At 45.2% G+C, this 20,962-nt stretch overlaps 1 protein-coding gene across 1 annotated transcript in view; it reads right to left on the reverse strand.

Moving 5' to 3' along the window:
* Positions 1–9,113: 9,113 nt before the first annotated feature.
* Srd5a2 (steroid 5 alpha-reductase 2) overlaps positions 9,114–20,962 on the reverse strand; it is a 36,212-nt gene continuing 24,363 nt past the window's right edge. Inside the window, exons 2-5 of the mRNA XM_041631220.1 lie at positions 20,171–20,334; positions 16,912–17,013; positions 14,618–14,768; positions 9,114–9,223 (exon numbers count right to left, since the gene is read on the reverse strand). Coding sequence (XP_041487154.1) covers positions 9,157–9,223; positions 14,618–14,768; positions 16,912–17,013; positions 20,171–20,334 — 484 coding nt within the window. The 3' untranslated portion in view covers positions 9,114–9,156. The remainder of the gene's footprint in view (positions 9,224–14,617; positions 14,769–16,911; positions 17,014–20,170; positions 20,335–20,962) is intronic.

Here is a 20,962-nt window from a genome sequence, read left to right on the forward strand (position 1 = left end):
AAAAAACTCATCCTGAGTAAGGTAACCCAGACACAGAAAGGCCAATATGGTATATATTCGCTAATATTAAGTCTTTAATAAGCAAACTACAATTCATATAACTGCAGAGGTTAGGTATAAAGTAAGGGACTAGTGGGGAGAAATGGATCTCCATAGGAAGGGGAAATAAGATGGATGAAGAGGAAGAGGATCAAATAGGGAAGGGGAGGGAGGGATGCAGGGGTGACAGAGGAAGTATGAGGAGGAGCGACTAAGGGCTATTTGAGAAGCCACATGAAGAGCTGACACAGTAGAACCTTCCTGAGATATATACATGTATGAAGCAATCTAAATAAAATTTGCAAATAACAGGGGAGACAGAACCCCAACAGGATATCTCTCATCACCAAATGAAGTTTCCAATGCTGGGAATGGATTACTTCTAATCAAGTTGTTGGCCAAAGAGGCTTCAGGGGAACCCCCAAGCAACCCAGGTTATTGCTAAGGTTATTGGTTGCCCTCCACAACCTAAGAGTAAGGCCCTGTGCTGGATACTTTTATGTCAACTTGACATAAACTGAAGTCATCTGAGAGGAGGTTAGTCTCAGTTGAGAAAATGACTGTGTTCTAGGCAAGCCTGTAGGACATTTTCTTGATTGGTGATACATGGGGGAGGACCCAGCCCATTGTGCGTGAAGCCATCCCTGGGGTGGTGGTGGTCGTGGGTTCAGTAAGAAAGGAGGCTGAGCAAGTCAAGAGGAGCAAACCAGTAAGCAGCACCCTTCCATGGCCTCTACATCAGCTCCTACCTCCAGGTTCTTGACTTGTTTGAATTCCTGTCCTGACTGTTCATCACTGTTTTGGTGATGAACAGTGATGTAGGAGTGTAAACAAATAAACCCTTTCTACCCCAAGGTGTTTTGGTCCTGGTGTTTCCATACAGCAATAGTAACCCTAACTAAGCCAGGCCCTATTGCTGAAGACAACACCTACACAAATCATTGAGCACGGAAAAGTCAAGCCAGTGCCTACCTAAAGCTTCCATCCCTACAGACTAGTGTTCATGGCATTGGAAGGTACTCTGCATGCTACCAAGGGAAAAGGTAAAACACCAACCAGGCTATAAACTCTTCAATCTACAAGGATAACCTGCCAGCAAGATATACTTGTACAATTGCAGCACAAGGCTTGTAGGAGGAACCCACCAATATCAAATTGGATTTAAGGTTCATTTTATGAGCTGGAACTCATCCCCAACACTGCCCAAGTGGCCAAGAACTAACTTGAGATCAAATAGGCCAAAGACACAGGGAAAAACCAAACTCTAGTGTCCTGCTAAAGTAATGAAGAAATACATTGACAAAGTTCTGCTTGTCCAGTGTCTTGCTCAGTCCTGATCAGAGAAGCTTCCTCCTTCAGTAGATGGGAACATATACAGAGCAGAGACCCACAGTCAGACACTGCACAGAGAAACCTTGGAGCCTTCAGTCCTAAATAGGACGTCTCCATCAAATCTGTCCCCTTGGAGCTCAAGGAACCGTAAAAAGAGGAGGCAGCGAAAGTGTAAGAAACATAGCGGATGGAGGATAACTAGGCAGCAAGGTCTTCTAACTCCAGCAGGACTGATACACGGATGGGCTTACAGCGACTGTCGCAGCATGCACAGGGCCCTCCCGGGTCTGCACCCGCTGGGACCCCAGAACTGAGAGAAGAATTGGACACAAGCCCTTAGCCTTAACTCAGAATCTATCTCCAGCTGATAACCACTTGCAAATGAAAAAATGGTTTTCTCTGACAGTCCCAGTAAGGACACAAACCATTTTTTTTCAAATATATTAGATATATTAATTTGATACTTAATATGCTGAGGTGTGATCAGAAAAATACTGTTTTTTATTTTCTTTTTTTTGTTTTCTTTGTTTTTTTTTAATTTATTTATTTATTAAAGATTTCTGCCTCCTCCCCGCCACCGCCACCCCTTTCCCTCCCCCTCCCCCGATCCCGGACTTGCTGAACATAGTAGACAATGAGGACTACTGAGAACTCAAGAACAATGGCAATGGGGAGCCTAGGCAGTTTGGATGCTCACCTTACTAGACCTGGACGGAGGTGGGTGGTCCTTGGACTTCCCACAGGTCAGGGACACAAACCATTTTTAAGAGAAGGCCCCGTGCCTAACACAAAATGAGCTCAATGGCATCTTTGGAGGTTCCTTGTCTCAAAATGTTTCGTCAAGGCAGTTTTCCTTTTTTCTTTTACCTCCCAGAGCTTTTGATTAGATATTATGGCTTTTGATTTTGTGTATCTATGGGATTCCTGTGTGTACAAATGTGTGTCCCTGCATCTATCTATGTGTGTTTCTTGTGCTTTTTCCTTGGCTCTTTTTCTTCTCTTCTGTTTGTTTGGTCCTATACTGATTTATCTGTTTTTGTTTTCTCTTTTTTTAAATTTCATCATTGTCCTTTAGAAGCCTATTATTTTCTAAGGAGAGACAGAAAAGGGGGGATCTGGGTGGGGGGAGGAGAGGAGTTGAGGGAGGAAAAGCATAATCAGAGTATGTTGTGTGGAAAAATCTATTTTCAATAAAAGAAAAATGGGGGGGAGTAACCAAGACAACCACAAAGAACATTTTTTAATGAGATAGTATCCCAGCTCAGCTCATGATGAAAGAAAGCATTAATTAACAGATTAATGAAATTGAATTGGTATTTGCTATCTAATCCACGTGGAAGGCGGGATATATACATCCCTATAAGAAAAGGTCAGTGTTTTGATTTGGTTTGGTTTGGTTTTCGAGGCTCGAAAATGGAGGAAAGTAAGTCTACAAGCAGACTGGATGCTCCCTTCTCCCCACCCACCTCACAGCATTGACTGCAAGCAACCACGTCTCAGAATCACGCCTCACCTCTCTCTCCCTGCTATCCAGATCAAAAACCACCTTTATGAGGTGATCTGACAGAAACACAGCTGAAACCTTTCTTGTGAGGTACATCCAGATGGCTTGTGTTGACGCGAACGTGCCTTCTCCTCTCACGGAGTGGAGCTGTAAGGAGAGCTCACTCAAACCCTCAGGAGAATTTCTCTCCCTGGGAGCACATGGAAGGCATCAAACCTTCGCAATCTGGACCCAAGGAAAAGGGGGTAAGCCACTGTACTAGGGGAGCGCTCCTGCCCACGGTCCTTAGATCATTTCCATACCAGCCTTCTCGTGACCCTCCGTAGAGCTCCCCACATGCTCCTTTTTTTTTTTTTCTGCCATTTCCTCTGTCCTCCAAGTCCGGTGAGACAGGATACTGGATATCCTCCATCATCCAGCCTCAGATGGCACTCACCCAAAACGGACCTGGGACCTAACAAGAGCCATACCGCCCCCTGGCTTCCGACCTCTTCCCTTTATCACGAGGTAGTGCCCCTGCTGTAAAGTCGGTGGCCGCCTGCTACAGAAGGATTTGCTTCACCTGCTTTGCCACGCTCATGTGCCTGTCTGGGCCCCTGACCGTGGGCTGTTGGAGAACCAAAGGTCAGTCTCCTGACAGTTCCAAGGGCCAGTCACCTGCTTAGCAGGATGACTGCCGTGAGGTAACTGTGGAAAGTCGCGAAGTCATCTGTGCTTGGAAGGCTGTCAGGTGCCTCAACCGCTGTTTGGTTGCAAGTTTCTCATCAGGGCTTGAGTTGCCTTTTAGGCAGCGGAGCCAATGTCTCTCTTTATGAAGGTAAACCTTGAGATGGGAATTCCTGAATAGAAACTTTCTCCCCATCAACATAGGGATGATCCTTATTATAATAAGGCTGGAAAATCCCTTCTGTATTAAACAGACTCATGACGCGTGTACCCACCAATCCTCCTAGTGTGAACAAAACACAACGCCCAGACGTGCAAAGAAAGCATGTGTATCTGAACCAGATACCAGAGCTAAGATCTGGATAGTTTTCTCCTGTGTGGCTTCTAAACTAACCCACACGGCAGCTCTAAAGAGCAAGAGATGTGTCTAATTCAACAATAGTCTCCGTCCAGGCTGTGGGTATAGCTTAGCGGTGCTGCACTGGGACCTGGCTTTAATATCCAGAACCCACTAATATTTTTCATGTAGTAAATGAGTGATTCCTGCATGGACCGGTTCCATCCATAGGTTCTGCTGGAACCCTGTGGAACCCTGCTGTGAAAAAGACTTCTGGCCCTCAAAGAGACACAATGAGATGATCGCTTTTGCTCAGCACCTTGGGGAAGTATTTTACCCCTATAAATCTCAGGGTTTCTGTCTATAATATCAAGGCAGGGTGATGGAGGAAGGTCATTGGTTAAAAAAATAAAGAAACTGCTTGGCTGGCCCTCATAGGTTAGAACATAGGTGGGTGGAGTAAGCAGAACAGAATGCTGGGAGGAAGAGGAAGGGAGCTCAGACTCAACAGCTCTCCTCTCGGGAGCAGATGCCTCAGAGAGTCGCCATGCTCCCGGCTCCTGGGCAGACACACGCGATGAAGCTCCAACCCAGGATGGACATAGGCTAGAATCTTCTCCGTAAGCGCACCTAGCTGTGCTACATAGAATATTAGAAATGGGCTAGTCCAGGTGCGAGAGTTAGCCTAGAAGAGGCTAGATAGAAATGGGCCAAGCAGTGATTAAAAGAATACAGTGTCCGTGTAATTATTTCGGGGCATAAGCTAGCCAGGCGGCCGGGGTGCTGGGAACGCAGCCCCGCCGCTCTTATTACTACAGCAGGGGACTAGCTGATGTCTAAGGTCAGCTTACACATTTAAATCTCGATCCTGAAAGTCAAATCAAGCACACTTTCTTCAGGCCGGCAGGGAACATTCCCTCTACGAAAGCTTCTTGGTCAAGGGCAAAAAAACGTGTCTTGGCAGCTAACCACGAGTAAGGTGGTTTAATGGAAACCACCCAGAGGAAGGCTCCACTCCGTTCCCTTGATTTTGTTATACTCTGTGTTTAGGGAAACTAGAAAGAAATAGAAAATACGTCTATGGAATGGAGACATGTTCAGAATTTTATTGTGCTCAATGTATACATATATGTATGAATATACATTTCCATATATATCCATATATATCCCAGTCTTCAGCAAAGGACAGTGAGGTTTAAAACAATGCTTTTAGATGGCTGAGATCCCTCAGATGTCAAGGGAAGATCTCATATTACACACAAATAACTTATTTAAATTAAGAAGGTCTGTAATCAGAACGCAAGATGGGTAAAAGCACTTGTCACCCAAGTGACCAGAGCTTGATTCCCAGAACCCAGAACCCAGAACCCATGGTGGGAGGAACGAACTTATACTCTGACCTCCAAATGCACAGGGCACACCCACACAAACTCGATAATAATAAATGAATTTATAAGATTTCATTTTATAAATGAAAGTCTGTGGTTAACTAAGCTAAGTTGAAATAGCAATAAGGTTTTGTAGAACTAACACACACACAATTGAATTCACCTGAATAAAATTCTAGATAGTGCCCTCTTGTGGCAAAAGCATGCAATTGCTGAATGGCAGTTTTGTCAGAGTACTAGGCAAAGGGTGGCAGCTATTTATTAAGCATTTTTCACATTTCAAGGATTGCCCTAGATATGTTTCACATGTCAATAAGATTTTTTAAAACATTTTTTTAAAAAATATTCTAAAACAGGACCTTATGTATCTTAATCTGGCCTCTAAATAACTCCCTATGAAGCTGAAGACAACACTCCCTTTCTGATCTAGCGTGGACCAAGCACTGAGGAGAGCACCATCTTGGCGCCGGACATAGAACCCAGGGCCTGTCAGATACTAGGCAAGCACTCTCAAGAGGAACATCTCCAGCTCTACCATGAACGACGTGGGGAAAGTGGTTTTCAACCGTGGAGAGTCCTGGAAATCTTCAGGTGAGCTCGCCACTCACACAAAAGCTTATACAGCTTGCATCTTGGGCATTCACCAAAGGCCTGCGCCTTAGGGTTAGTTCCCAGCTTGGCACCCCTGGAGGGCGGGTTGTGGGTCACTGAGAAGGGGAGGCATTCCCTCAAAGAAGGACTGTGGAACTCTGGGGCCTCTGTCTCTTTCTCCTCCCTTTGCCGGGAGGTGAACGCGAATGTTCTACTGTATGCTCCCACCACAGTGGGCTGCCTACTATAGACCCAAAGAAATTTTAGACCAAACATTGCTAGACTATGAGCCCAAAATAAACCTTTTTTCTATATATGATGATTTATCCCAGTTATCTGTTTTAGCGGATGCTACTCGACACACGGCGTATCCCCCCCCCCCATCACTGAAATCACGGACATGGCTAACCTTGGCCTGTCTTCCCACAGCTTCACTGTATCTCCTAGGATCCTGAGCTGTGACTCAGAAGCTGCCAGTCATGCTTTAGATCCTGCTCATAGCCCCTAATTTCAGGTTGGCAAGATGAAGAAAGAGACAAGAAAGAAAAACAGCAACACCAAAAAGTGAGAGGGAGCCAGGCAGTGGTGACACACACCTTTAATCCCAGCACTCAGGAGGCAGAGGCAGGCAGATCTCTGTGAGTTCGAGTCCAGCCTGGTCTAGAAGAGCTAGTTCCAGGACAGGCTCCAAAGCTACACAGAAACCCTGTCTCAAAAAAACAAAAAATAAAATAAAAACAAAAGTGAGAGGGAAGAAAGGGAAGGGGGGAAAAATCAGAGCTCAGTAAACACATTGTCGATAGCCTCAGCCACTATCCTGGGTCTTTTTATTCAAGTGGTGGGGGTGGTCATGACTTGCGAGGCATTTTATGAACAAGAACCACCTGCTTGTAACACTACATGCATATCTTCACTATAGATTATACTCCAGGTCTCTCATTACCCAGGTGTTAACTTACAGTAGGTTTCTCTACCACAGGGTAAAACTGGAGCTCAGGTCCCAAGCGTGTTTCCAAATGGTGTTGAGCCCTCATACCTGGGGCCGAGGAGATATGCATCCAACCATTCTGATTCAGAGTGCTCAGTCCCTGCCTTACAGAACCCACGCTTTGGCCTCTTTAGGGCAGCCATCCCTTCACGAAAGGCTGCACACTCAACTAACTCATTTGCTGCTTAGTTCCAAGTTCTCATGCGGGAACCAGGCTCAGTATGCTGAGATCCTCCAGCTGGTTCTCAACCTGTGGGCCATGACCCCTTTGGGGGCACCAAATGACCCTTTCACAGCAGTCCCTGTATATCAGATAGTCTGCATGTCAGATATTGCATTATGATGCACACCAGTAATGGAATTGCAGTTGTGAAGCCGTAATGAAATAATTTTATGGTTGGGGGGTCAGCACAACATGAGGAACTGTAGTAAGGGGTCCCAGCATGAGGAAGATTGAGAACCTCTAGCATGTATTCAGTGTCTGTGTTTCATATTTCATGTCTGTGTTTTGCTCATGTTCACCCTTCCATTATGTTCTGTCTCTTATGCCTCTACCTCCAACTTCTTAAAGGAATGCCAGGATTTCAGTTCTTATAGAAACCTCCAAATGTTTACAATTTGAAACTTGAAATGTAAGACAAAATAAAATAAAACTGTGTGTGAAACCCTGCCTACACTGAATGAAATAGGTTTTCTGCCCAGATGAACGTCGGCTCGCAGACCTCAGCTTCTGCCGTGGGGGCCTTTGTGGACTGATGTTCAAGCTACGGCTGGAACATGTCCGTCTTCTATGTCTCGAGGCTCGTAAGGAAGAAATTCCGGGAAGAACTGCTCAGGGCTTCTGGAATCCATCACATCACTGTAGACGTCTCCTCCCGGTAAACAGCCTACTGTCTTCTGCATGAACTTCTCATGCTCGATGTGTCCGTGACATTTGATATTCCCATCAGTTCCAAAAAAACATGAGTTTGCAATGTCTGTCATGTTTCTTTATTCTCTCAGGAACCACTCATAGCTATATATTTTTCTCTGTGTTCAAAAAACAATCTGGCCATCAAGAAAATCTATCCCACTCCTATGGATAAAGTTACGATAGCTCTAGTAGGAACTGTGAAAACTCCTGGAGGATCAGGATATTCATTGACTAAGACACTTGTGGAAATTTTGGACTTGGGTTTGAGAAGGGAATTCCATCATTAAAGTTCTCCCTTCTCATCTCTTCCTAATTAACTACTGAAGGAATGGCACCTGACCATTCCTGGGGACCCTGAGCCCATCATCAACCCCTTTCCCACAGTCCATCTGTTGTGCATATTGGTAATGTATGTGCAGAGAAGTACAAAGTAATTTAGGCATGCTCTGAACCTACGACACTCGAAAATGTAAATCTCTGCCACTCTCTGGCATACAGCACGTGTGCTTTTAATTCCTCTTTAAGCCTTGCTCTCAGCCCACACATCCTTTTCCAGTTGGTTAGCTGGTTGACTGGTTGAGTTTTTCAAAACCAGCACACAAAGTAATGTGTTTCATTGTGGCATTTCCATACATACTTTATTTTTGCCAATTCCCCTTTCCCTCCTCTCCTCCCTGTCCTCTTGCATTTCTCCTACTGGCCCCTTTTCTTCCTGGGCAGCAGCCTCTCTCTGCTTTCGTCCCACACCTATTCCATCCTCCTCGTTCTCCTCCAAAGTCCTCTTCTTACTTTCTCATGATCTCCTTCCTAATTTGATTAATTATATGTCCCCCAATACACACATATAAACAGACACATATATACATATAAATTAAAATCTAGGATCTGCATATGACAAAAACATGCAGTATTTATCTTTCTGAGTCAGGTTATGTTGCTTAATAAAATAATTTCCAGTTCCACCCACTTTCCTGCAAATGTTATGACTTCATTTTCCATTATGACAGTCCAAAGGGTTTTGACTGCAGAACTTCCAAAATTGATACAGAGTAAAAATAAAAAAAGTCACACGTCTTCAGATCATACATTGGGGGGGGATCATGGGGAAAGGGGAAGCTTCTAGAAGGAATAGCTGAGGAGAAAATGTCTCCAAGGAAGGTCCTCTGTGAAGCTCCAACAGGAAATTAGGCTAAAGCTCCCTGGCAAACAGGAATAAAGGTTAAGCAGGCATGATTCAGCATGCCTCAGGCAACTGGAATAACAAGAGACCTATGATCACATACATCATCATATATATATACATATGCGCAAGACACAGGCCAGTTTCGTTTACAGCTTATAGTTTCAGCAGCTGGGCAGTTTCCTTGTAGAAGCTTTGCTCCTTAAAATTGGGGTTCTTTAAAAGATGAATGGAATGAGGGCTTTCCTAGATTTGGGGTAATCCTCAAACGTCTTGAGGTAGAACCTGAAAAGACAAGAAAGGAAGGAATGATTACAAACAGAGTAGTTGTGAACAACTGAGCTTGCGCACGTCCGTCAACCCGGTTATTCAGCACCTGACCCTACCTGGGACCCCTGTGCCCATCATCGGCCCCTTTCCTACAGTCTGTCTCTTGTAAATGTCGGCCGCCTGTGTGCACATAAGTACAGAGAACGATCAGAGGGTGGTGGAGATGATTTTACAATATTACAGATGCACTTGACACTCAGCTTTACACTGGAAATTGTTAAAGTGGTAAATTTTATGCTGTGCATATGTCACCAGTTTTTTTTAATAGACAAAGGAAGTACTCATTTGGGTTCACTCTGCTGAAAACTGCAGGAAGCCAGAGCCTCCCAAGACTCTGGACAACTGGTGAACTAGTGGCGAATCAGTAATGGGGGTAACCAACTGCTCTCTGATTGGACCAAGGGCCTGCTCCACAGGAGGAAATCCACATCTAGGACGAAAAACCTGGACAAGAGTCCATGGCTGGGGAGGTCCTAGGCCCCTACTGCAACTGTTCTGCTAAGTGGAAAAGACGTGCCCCTCGAAGTGCTGTCTAAAGAGCTACATTTATACCCGTAGACGGGTGCTGAGACTTCGCTCTGAGCAGCTTCTTTTGGCAGTAGGCAGCAGTAAACTGCGAAGACTCATAATGAGTCAAAGTGTTAAGAACAAGGAAATGCTAAGTGCTCAGCCATGAAAGGAGCTTCTGGATCACGCCAAGGCTTAAGGAGTATCACAGAAGATGGGAGAGGAAGAATTGCGGGTCAGGAGGAGGAGTGAAATGAAGCAGAATATTGTCTTTAGAACACGGCGTCACCATTGCACGCCTGGTCCTACAGCAGCTGAGGCCCGAGACCTACACTAGACTGACTTGTCAACAGCCTGTCGTGGTCCCCTCCCCAGGACCTCCAGGAAGAGAATCATAGCTAGTAGGAAGGTGTTCCTACTAGCTGGCCTCCCCCTGAGGATCTGCAGGCAGTTACTGGTTGCTAGGGTGAGGGAGAGACGTTTGCTTTGGTGGTGTGGCCACCTACAAGGATCCCAAGCTCTTGTAAACAACCCCTTACCCTGTAAGCAATTCTACGAGACTCACTCGGTCATGAAAAGTAAATAAACAGGACTAGAGAGATAGCCCAGCAGTGAAGAGCACTTGTTGGTCTTCTAAAGAACCCGAGTTTGGTTCCCAGCACCCACGTCCAGTGGCTCTCAACTCCATGCCTGTAACTCAGCTCCAGGAACTGAGGCCCTCTTCTGGGTGTGCACATACACACAATACACACACACATACATGAATGCATATGAACACACAGACACACACAATACATGTAAATAAAATAAAAATAAGCCTTTCAAATTAAGATAAAACCATTTAAGAGCAGGGGGAAACAATAAAGAGTAGTAACGATGAACGTGATAAAATACATTATATATGTTAGAAAATGCCATGAGGCTCATTATTGTGTCTAACTAACACATGCTAATCAAAAAAAAAAATACAAAAAGTTATGGGAAAAGTTAACCTCAGAGAATTGACAGCACTTTTTGGAAAAAATCCCTTCCTGAGACTTGGGAATGCCACTGTTACTATGGATTGCTATGCCACTATCATTATGAATTTTGCCCCCTAAAAGGTAGGGTGAAGTCCTACCTCCCGACACCTGAAGATGCAATCTTTTTTTGGAACTCTGGTCACTGCAGATGTAATTAATTAAAATAGCTCATAACGGTGCAAGGTGGACCCTTAATCCCACAGACCTGAAAAGAGGCAGGAAGGCGTACGGGATGGGAAGGTCACAGGCAGACTGGCAGAGGTTAGAGATCTGCCCCAGTCATGGAAAACCAAGAACAAAAGTCTCCACCAGAACCAAATAAAGGCAAGAAAGGGTTCTTCCTCAAGCCGTTCCAGAGAGCACGGCCCTACCTGTACCTTAAGACCAGTCCTCTGGTCTCCAGAGCTCTGAAGAGAGAGATTTCCCTTGTCCTAAGCCCATGCAGCTGAGGGTCGTTTCCTTCGACAGCCTAATGAGATTAATGCATCTTACAAAAAGCCTCTACCCTGTGGGACTAAATTGTCCTCTTTGCTAGCTGAAGCTAATGGCCCTTGAGGCATAATAAAGACCAAATACACTCAGCTAAAGTGCTTTGGGTTTAGACTGGAAAACCAGAAGATAGATAGATAAATAAATAAATAAATAAATAAATAAATAAATAAATAAAATGTGCCGGAAGGTCCTGGCCTGTGCTGCTTTGATTTGAAAAGATTCCGAGTGCTCAGCCCGCCCTGCCAATGCCTGTCCTTGCTTCATGAGCACCTACACAAAGCCCTCTTGGTCCTATTAAAAAAGCACCCCCCCCCCGGCTCTCCCTCCAAGAGGACCATAACCAGATGGGCTCAATTTGATTCTGATGTTGCACCAGCAGGAAACTTGTGGTGGAATTCCTGACCAAGTATTTCGCGGTCTAGGTTTCTCAAAGACCCCCTTATGCACCCAGCAATGCGCTGACCTCTGCCCTTCTCTCACTGCCTCTGATGGGCAGCAGACTCTCCTGAAGTGGGAGGGCTGTTATGTTGTCTCTCAAAGGCCATGAACCTTTGAAACCCTGCCCTCTGTCTCCGTGTCTCCTCTCTTTCTTTCTTTCTTTCTTTCTTTCTTTCTTACTTCTACCTATCTTTCATTCTTTCTTTTTCTGAGACAGGGTTTCTCTGTGTTACAGCCTTGGCTGTTCTGGAACTGGCTCTGCAGACCAGGCTGGCCTCGAACTCAGAGCTCCACATGCCTCTGCCTCCCCAGTGCTAGGATTAGCCTGTACCTTTCAATCCAGGAGGTGATAGAAATAGGTCATGGGGAAACTTCCACTTTGACTGTTCCCGAACTGGTCTCAGTTCCCACTTAGAAGAAAGGAGACTACACCTCATCTAATCCTGAAGACTATTAGAGAAATCATTAACAGAAGAGACGCTGAGGCACGAACTTAAGGAGCGCACAGCCCCGTTCTGTACCCCATGTGTTCCTCCCTGGTCTCTCAGCTTTCTCGCTACAAAAGTTCCTTTAAGGTAGGCATGTGAAGTAAACAATTCATTACCCTTTCCTCCCCAGCACCACTCTCCGTTATCTCTGTTATCCTACTCAACCCTTGCCTGATGGGTTAAAGCTGAAGACCAACCTTCCAAAGGAACGCCTTAAATGCCTGAAGCTCTAACATGTACCAGCAGATGACGCACTCAGGGCTCACCTGCTTACCTTACCTTTCCAAGAAGCCTGGACGTGCTGGCAATGGTCTCATCCGTGGAACACACGTCAAGAAATGGGACGCAAGAGAACTGAATTGAAGCACGGACATTTGTTTCACCTCTTAGCCCATTATCTGAACTTTCCAGTCAAGTGGTTACCATCACCAGGCATAGAACCTGGACCAACCAACTCACTCACTGTGGGAAGCCATCTTTTACTTTTATTCTCAAGTGTTAACTATGCATAGTAGTAGGCTTCATTGTGACATTTTCATACACTTGTAAATGCACTTTGATCATTTCTGTTACCCTCTCTTGTCCTTTCCCACTCCCACTAATCCCCTTTCTCTTCCCAACTATTTCCCTTCTATTTTTATGGCTTGTTTATGATTCATCGAGTTTCATTAGGGTTGCTCATAGGAACATGGGCACCTTACCATTGGCTACACCACTGGAAAAAAAGTCTCTCTCTTTCTCCCATCAACCATCAACTAAATCCTCAGGGAAGGAGAGTGGGAGACCCTCCTTAACAAGGTGGGCATAATGGCTGCCCAGCCATCACCTCTGGTGCCTCTGACTAAGTTATCATTTCCATTGGCCTCCCAGCTGTCAGCATTCAGGCAAAATGCTTAGTCACCCCAGGTGCTAGCATTTCCAGGGTCCCGTGGCTGCTCATGTGCCAACAGCATTCAGGCCTTACACCCTATGTAATCTATGCCAGCATGGCCACATAATCTATACACAAGCACGGTGTGGGAAACTATCCCAGAGATTTTTACATACCGATGAGGTTAAATTTTGCCTTTTTACCTTTTGTTCCTGGGCATCAAATTTGATAATTTCCTCACTCTTTTTAAATCTGTTTACCACTGCCTTTTGTAATGTCTGGATCTCCTGTCCAGTGTTCTGCTCTAATGCCATCATTGAGGATTCCCAGGTATCAAGTCTGTCCAGTAGAGATAATGTCTCATCCTTGGACATAATCTTCATAGCATGCATATTACCTGGGCTGGTCCGAAGGTAGTGAGTTATCTCAATGGATTGTTCATAGTTACAGTTGAACTCCTGTTCTACACTCCCCCCCCACACACTTTTTCATGCACTGAACTACCTTTAAAAGTGGACACACCCATTCCTCTCTCTCTCTCTCTCTCTCTCTCTCTCTCTCTCTCTCTCTCTCCTGCCACATTTCTTCCAGACAGACCTGTGCATTCCCTCCTTCCCCTTCCCCCATTCTTTATTAATAAAACTATTAAAGTGGGTTTCATTGTATATCTTGTGGTCCATTCTCTCGCGCACAATAATATCAATCTATACAGTCTTTTTATTTATTTATTTACTGCTACCATTAACCAACTCAATTCCAGCTTCAGTAAAAGCTTAAAAAGTGAGGATTTAATCACACAATTTGATTATTTATCACATTTCCATTATCGTGTGTTTGTAAATCTGATTCCATGTGCTACAGTCTCACTGGAGAAGAATGCTCTGTGTTGCTACAACCTTGGGACACTGTTAGCTGTCACCTTGACTTCTCGAAGGCAAGCCTCTGGTAACAACTGTGAGGGACTGTTTATATGAAGGGATGGCCTCAGAAAACACCTGTGAGGGGTTGTCCTGACGAAGTTCATTGCTATGGGAAGACCCATCTCAATCATGGTAAGACCATTCCCTGGTGAGGGACTCTGGACTGTATAAAATTTATACAGAGGTTCTCAACCTGTGGGTCACAACCCCTATGGGGACACATATCAGACATCCTGGTGAGAAGATGTTTACATTACAATTCAAAACAGTAACGGATTTACAGTTGTGAAGTGGCAATTAAATAATGTTAGGGTTGGGGTCAGTACAGCATGAGGAAGCGTGGGAAGGCAGACAACCACTGTATAAAAGGAGAGGGCAAGCGGAGCATAGCACACATGCATTCATTCATCTGCTTTCTGCATCTGACTGTGAATGAATGCAATGGGACCACCTGCTTCGACTTCCCGCCCCCTTGACATCTTTGCAATGACCCCGCCCCATAAGCCAGAAGTGAGCCATATCAACCCTTTCTCCCTGAAGTTGCTTTTGTCAGGGCGTTTTAATCACGGCGACGGGAAACAACACTGAGACGCCTTCGTTGAAAAGCTTACCTGTGGTGGTAAAAAGCTTGCATCCCAAGGAAACAAAGTGAGAAAAATGCAAACGCAAGGGCTGGAATGGACCACGTGGCCAAGGCATAGCCCATCCATTCAATGATCTCACCCAGGAAATTGGCTCCCGAAACATATGTAAACAAGCCACCTGTGTGTAGAGAATCAGAAAAACGGTGCTCAGAACCTCAGTTCTGTGATACCGCATCCCTTGCTGTTGTTCCAGAACACACAAAGACAGGTAAACAAATGTAAGATGGGAAGCCCCTTCTACAGCCAGAGTTTAGAGGAAGCCTCTTAGAAATAGAGGAAAACAAAGCAACCGCAGCCCTTTGCCTGCCGAAGGTTCTGGAATCCTGCAGTGGCCCCATCTACTGATGGGCATTGTCAGGATTTCTTTACAACTGTTAGGCCACCAGCTTTGAGACGAGAGGAGCAAGAGGTACAGACGGCTGCTTCTCATCTCGTTCCATTCTAAAGGACATTTTCACGCCACTCCTTACCTTCCCAAGCCTTCCCCGGCAAGACCCCAGTCACACAAAGTAAAACAACATGCTACATTGAAATGAAATCTCAATAGGTGTGAGAAATGATTTGATTCGTTTGGACCTTTTGATCCTCCAGTACCTGGTTCCCTGCCCTCAACACTGCTCCTGCTGAGAGCAGAAGATATTCGCCCTGCTGGGGCTAAAATGCTCTGTTGCTATTGAAGCGTTTCTCTTCTACCCACCAGAGAGCTCTCGTCTCAGAACTATCTAGAAATCAAGGCATTTCTGACGACCTTAAATATACCCACACTCAAGCTTTATGAGCCGTCTTAAACTAGAAAAGTTGTGACCAAAACAGCTCTTCTCCTTCTGTAATTACGTTAAAAACGTGCTTTCAAGTCGTTCTCTCTCACTCTTAGAACTCGGCTGGAAACTGACCTTGGCGATCTGGTTTCTAAGAACTGTCCCAGCTCATCTTGACTTAATCGTTAAACCGGAGTTTTCAAGTGTTGAGTGCACTTAGTGTTGGAATGTGAGCGCTGCCCACGGAGTCCTGTGGGAACACTTTGTCCCCAGCTTGTGGTACCGGTTCAGAAGGCTGTGGAACCTTCCAGCCATGGGTCCTTGCTGGCAGGTGGAAAGCTATTGGGGGTGGGCCCGAGGGGGATAGCCGGCCTGGTTCCTGCCCAAGCTCTCTACTTTCTGGCTGGCTACAGAGATAGATGTAAGCAAGTCGCCTCACGTTTCTGCCACCAGTGATAAGAGCCCTGCTAGCACGCCAGGTGTCCTCACCTTCTCTACCTGGACGCTGAGATAACTAATGGTGCTTCCACCCAGTGTTCTGACCCAGCTGTGAGAGACATGGCTGGCACAAGGGGCAAGTTCCTTGACTATTGCTTTTCCGAAGGATGACACTGTGTCGTTGTCTTCCTGCCCATGACACCCTTGACTTTGTGAGGGTCCAATTGCCCATGAACATGGTCTAGCTTAGTTCCTTGGATACTAAGGAATTAATAATACTTACCATTTAAAATAGCCCTAGCTGTGCAGTAGGCCACCCCATCCAGGTTCTTGTTAACACAGTATGATGTTCACCTGACATCTTTAGCTTCTTTGCTAGCACAGCCAAGGCTCACACTCTGTGTAAATGGCAGGCTTATATACTAGGCTGTAAACTATCCCCACCCTCTTAGCCAAGCTTGGTGCCCTCTGTCACCTTGAGGGTACTATGATCTTCCTACCTAGGGTGGGCAAGAGGTCATTTATGTCTCTGTCTCTCTGTCTCTCTCTCTCACTCACTCACTCACTCTCCATCTCTCTCTCTCTCTCTCTCTCTCTCTCTCTCTCTCTCTCTGTGCGTGTGTGTGTGTGTGTGTGTGTGTCTGTCTGTCTGTCTGTCTGTCTCGCTCTGTGGTGGTTGGGTGGGGGAGTACCTGTAACAAGACCAACCTTGAACTCACTATGTACTAAAGAAGGACCTTGAACTTCTGACTCCGGATCTTCCTGCCTCCCCTTCCTAAGGGCTGGCATCATTGATGTGTACGGCCATGCCTGAGTTAAGTGTTGCTGGGGATGGAACCCAGGGCTTCATGCATGCTAGGGAGTCACTCCACCAACTGAGTTAGAGCCCTAGTTGTCTTGGAGTTTCCTTAGACTCTGCAGAGGGGACAGAGTACGCAGGGGAGGACAGCAGCAAGCCACAGTGTATATATTGCATAGCTGTGCTGTCATGAACCCTCCCCATTTGTCAACCCCTGGGGCAGGCTCCAGTGAACACTGAAGATCTGGGAGTCAGGGAGGTGTTACCTTGTGGAATCTTATAGACGATTTCTCCAGGCCTCCTAAGCTGGCGCAGCAGGTAGTCACTGTGGATGTTGATCCCCATTCCCAAAACAAATAGGAAGACACCTTGGCAAAGAAGAGAGGAAACAGATCAAAAGATACACTCTGATTTGATATTTTTCACACAAGATGTTTTCTTTCTTTCCTAAAATAAAGGGAGGGACATGTAGTTGCCAAATCTAAGAATGATATTCAGATATGGTCTGAAGCTTTCTAGGAGGAGAGGTTTTCCTGTTCCTAGGGTAAAAATGTTAGCGCTCTCTAACGGTGTGATGAACAGAGGAGGGAGAGTGGGCAAGCAGAAGGCATTGTGTGTATTAAATAAACCACCATAATAAATCAGTAAGTAACAGCAAGCACGTGGCTGACTCACTAATGGCCAACTGGCTGGCTCATTCACCAGCCAGCTCCACGCTCTCCTTTGTCATGCCCCACTGTGAAGGTTGGAAGTTGACATACACATGCTTGCAATTGACAGTGAACAAACTTTATCAATAAAAAGTGACTCATATTCTTTGTAATTTATAAATATAAATATTATGCTCAAGATAATGGTTTAATAAAAAATAAGAGTTATTATTTTTAACCCAAAGGTCTTCCCTCTCTGCTGTTTTGTTCCACTTCTTTGTTTTATAGCCAAACAACACCCTACGTGTGTAACCGCATTTCACAGTGAAGCCTCTGCTCCTTGGTGATGTGTGAATGTCACTCTGACTACAGCATAAGAGGCTGAAGGACAGGCTGGAGACAGGATTCTCAGTGGGGAGGTCACTGACGGCAGACATCTGGGCTAGACAGACCTGTGGCTTGGTGTAGGACAAAACTAATGCAGCTAAGGAGAAGAGAGCCCAGCAGGAATTAGTTCTGAAGACAGCAGAAGTACTTAAGTCAATAGGCAGAATGTGACAAGTGATATTAATAAGGATTAAGAATGATTTCTAGGTCAGGCAATGGTGGCACACAGCTTTGATCCAGCACTCGGGAGGCAGAGGCAGGTGGACCTCTGTGAGTTCAAGGCCAGCCTGGTCTACAAAGCTAGTTTCAGGACAGTCAGAGAAACCATGTTTAAAAAAATCTATATTGATCTATTGTTTTGTTTTTTTTTTTACATGAGCCAACATAGTATACAAAGAACTTAAATATCCTGGACCTTGGTTCTTCTTACAGACGTGAGTGGAGCGAGCCAGGGAGATGGCTCAGTCAGTAAAGTGCTTGGCTTGCAAGCACGAGGACCTGAGTTTAATCCTACAGTCCATGTTTTTAAAAGTCCAGAATGGTGACACACATTTAGAAACCAAGTAAAGAAGATATAGAGACAAAAAGGTCCCTGGCCAGTTAGTCTAGTCCTATAGCAACTCCAACTTGAATGAGAGACCTTGTCTCAGAAAGCAATGCAAGCAGCTGTCCGGAGGAACAGCATCCAAGTTGACCTTTGACCTCCATGTGCGCCCATACACAAACACAAAGAAACATGTATATACACATGAATACATGGAGGAAAATTATATTATATTTTTATTACTTCAAATTATTTTTAAATTTAAATATATTTAATTATATTCTTTCCCTCCCCCAAGTTCTTCAAGAGCCTCTCCTCCCTATCCTATACAACATGAAGTTCTTTCTCAAAGAACAAAAACTCAACACAACAACAAATCACACCAAACCAAGAAAACAACACCTCATCCTCCAAAAAAAAAAAAACTACTAAACTGTAACCAAATAAAAGCACACAAAAACTAGTCAGTGGTGGCATGCACCTTTAATCCCAGCACTTGGGAGACAGAGGCAGGCAAAGCTCTGTGAGTTCAAGGCCAGCCTGGTCTACAAAGTGAGTTCTAGGACAGCCAGGGGCTGTTGAACAAGAAAAAAAAAAACCCTGTCTTGGAAAACAAAAACAAACAAAAAATTTTTTTTTTAAAAAGCACACATACATACAAAAAACCAAAAACAAGCAAACAAACAAAAAATCCTGGGGAGTCCATTATATGTTGATCCTGAACATGAGGGCTGTCCTGGAGTGGTTCATATACCCTGGGTCACACCATTGGGGAAAATTGATTTTTCCCTCTCCAGCAGATATAAATGACAGTTCAGTTGTTAACCTTGACCCTAGTGCCTTGGTTTTCACTCATTCAATCACTCACTCATTTATTCATTTTTAAAATGTAACAAAATGAAATATAATAAAATAAAACAAAAACTATTATATTGAAGTTGGACAAGACAAAGCAACAGAAGGAAAAGAGCCCAAGAGAAGGCTCAAAAATCGGAGAAGAACAAAAATCAGAGATGCAGTTGTTTGCCCACTTAAGAGTCCCATAAAAACACTAAACTGGAAGTCATAATAAAAAGCTCAGAGGAGCCGGGCGGTGGTTGCGCACGCCTTTAATCCCAGCACTCGGGAGGCAGAGACAGGCGGATCTCTGTGAGTTCGAGGCCAGCCTGGTCTACAAGAGCTAGTTCCAGGACAGGAACCAAAAGCTACGGAGAAACCCTGTCTCAAAAAATCCAAAAAAAAAGCTCAGAGGACCTGACAAGATAGATTCGTGCAGGCCCTGTGCATGCGGCTTCAACCGCTGTGAGATCACATGAGCTTTGCTGTTGTTGACGTAGAGAGCCTTGTTTTCTTGGTGTCCTCCATCCCTTCTGGCCTTTACACTCTTCCCACCTTCTCTTCCACAGAAAATAGGAGAAATTTTCAAAGATCAGTTTCTTCCATTATCTCAGGTGTTCAGGGAAAGCTTCTTTGAGGAGGATAAAACCGGTAAAGAACAAAGCAAGGAAGAGGGCCAAGCCTGGAAGCTGTGAAGCAGAACCATCTAGGAACGGGGAGCATCCTGGACAGAAGCATTGGCACAGAACAGGCCTGACTATTTGAGTCCCAGCAGCAGAGCTTCTGGGACTAGGATAGAAAATGAGGTGACAGGGTGCAGGAATAACCTCCACGTCAGAAAGACCCAAAACATTTGGGTTTTGTAGGTAGGGGAGCCTGTGTGTATCATGGGAGCAGTAGAAATCTATCTGCCCGTTTTGAGATGGGAGATGATGGCATGGCACATATTTAAATCTTCTCCCCGGCTGCCTTGTGGGGAGGAGGCCAGAGGAGGAGTCTGAGTGGAAAAGAAGCTGGTAAGGAGGCTGCTGTAGGATAAGAGACAGTGGTGACTGACACTGTGGGGCTGGGGCTAGCTGGGAAGGGAGGAGAGACGGATCCACTTACCCAAGCTAAACCGTACATCTGTGTACCACTCCTCAGGGTATTCTGCGCAGTAAATCAGATAGTGTGCTTGAAGAAATCCATTTCCTATGCAGAAGGCAATCGCTCTCAGAAAGAGAATCACTGGGTAAGGCCTCCCTCTGGTGAGCAAGGAATAAATAAATGTCCTAGAAGGGAAGGAGAGAGTGATTAAGAGTCTTTATTGTTGGGGAGGGGAGGGGAGGGAGTGGCCAAACCACGATAGACTAGGGCTGTGCCATAATGCTCCCGTAACCTGTGAAGATTTGTCACTTGTATTGGTTTAATAAAACACTGATTGGCCAGTAGCCAGGCAGGAAGTATAGGTGAGGTGACCAGAGTAGGGTCGAGGAAGAGGAAAACTCAGTCTGCAGTTGCCACCCAGGTGCAGAGAAAGCAAGATGAAAATGCTGCGCTGAGAAAAGGAACCAAGCCACGTGGCTAAACATAGGCAAGAATTATGGGTTAATTTAAGTTGTAAGAGTTAGTTAATAAGAAGCCTGAGCTAACAGGCCAACAGTTTATAATTCATGGAGACCTCTGTGTGTTTCTTTGGGACTGAACTGTCGCGTTCACCCTCGACCAGCAAGGAAGACGCAACACCTGGAGCTCTTCTTGTAGCAGTTTTATTCAGGACTTTATTCACAGCAATCCTTCTCCTTCTCCTTCTCCTTCTCTTTCTCTCCTCTCTCTCTCTCTCAGGGCAAACCTCTCCCAGCCCTTAAAAAGGCATAGGCTATCAACCCCGGATTGCCAGGTGGGCACTGCCCATAGGTC

The sequence above is a fragment of the Microtus oregoni genome, unplaced genomic scaffold (genome assembly GCF_018167655.1).
Source record: "Microtus oregoni isolate MIOR12 unplaced genomic scaffold, Mior012 000036F_ref0000092, whole genome shotgun sequence".
Lineage (NCBI taxonomy): Eukaryota > Metazoa > Chordata > Mammalia > Rodentia > Cricetidae > Microtus > Microtus oregoni.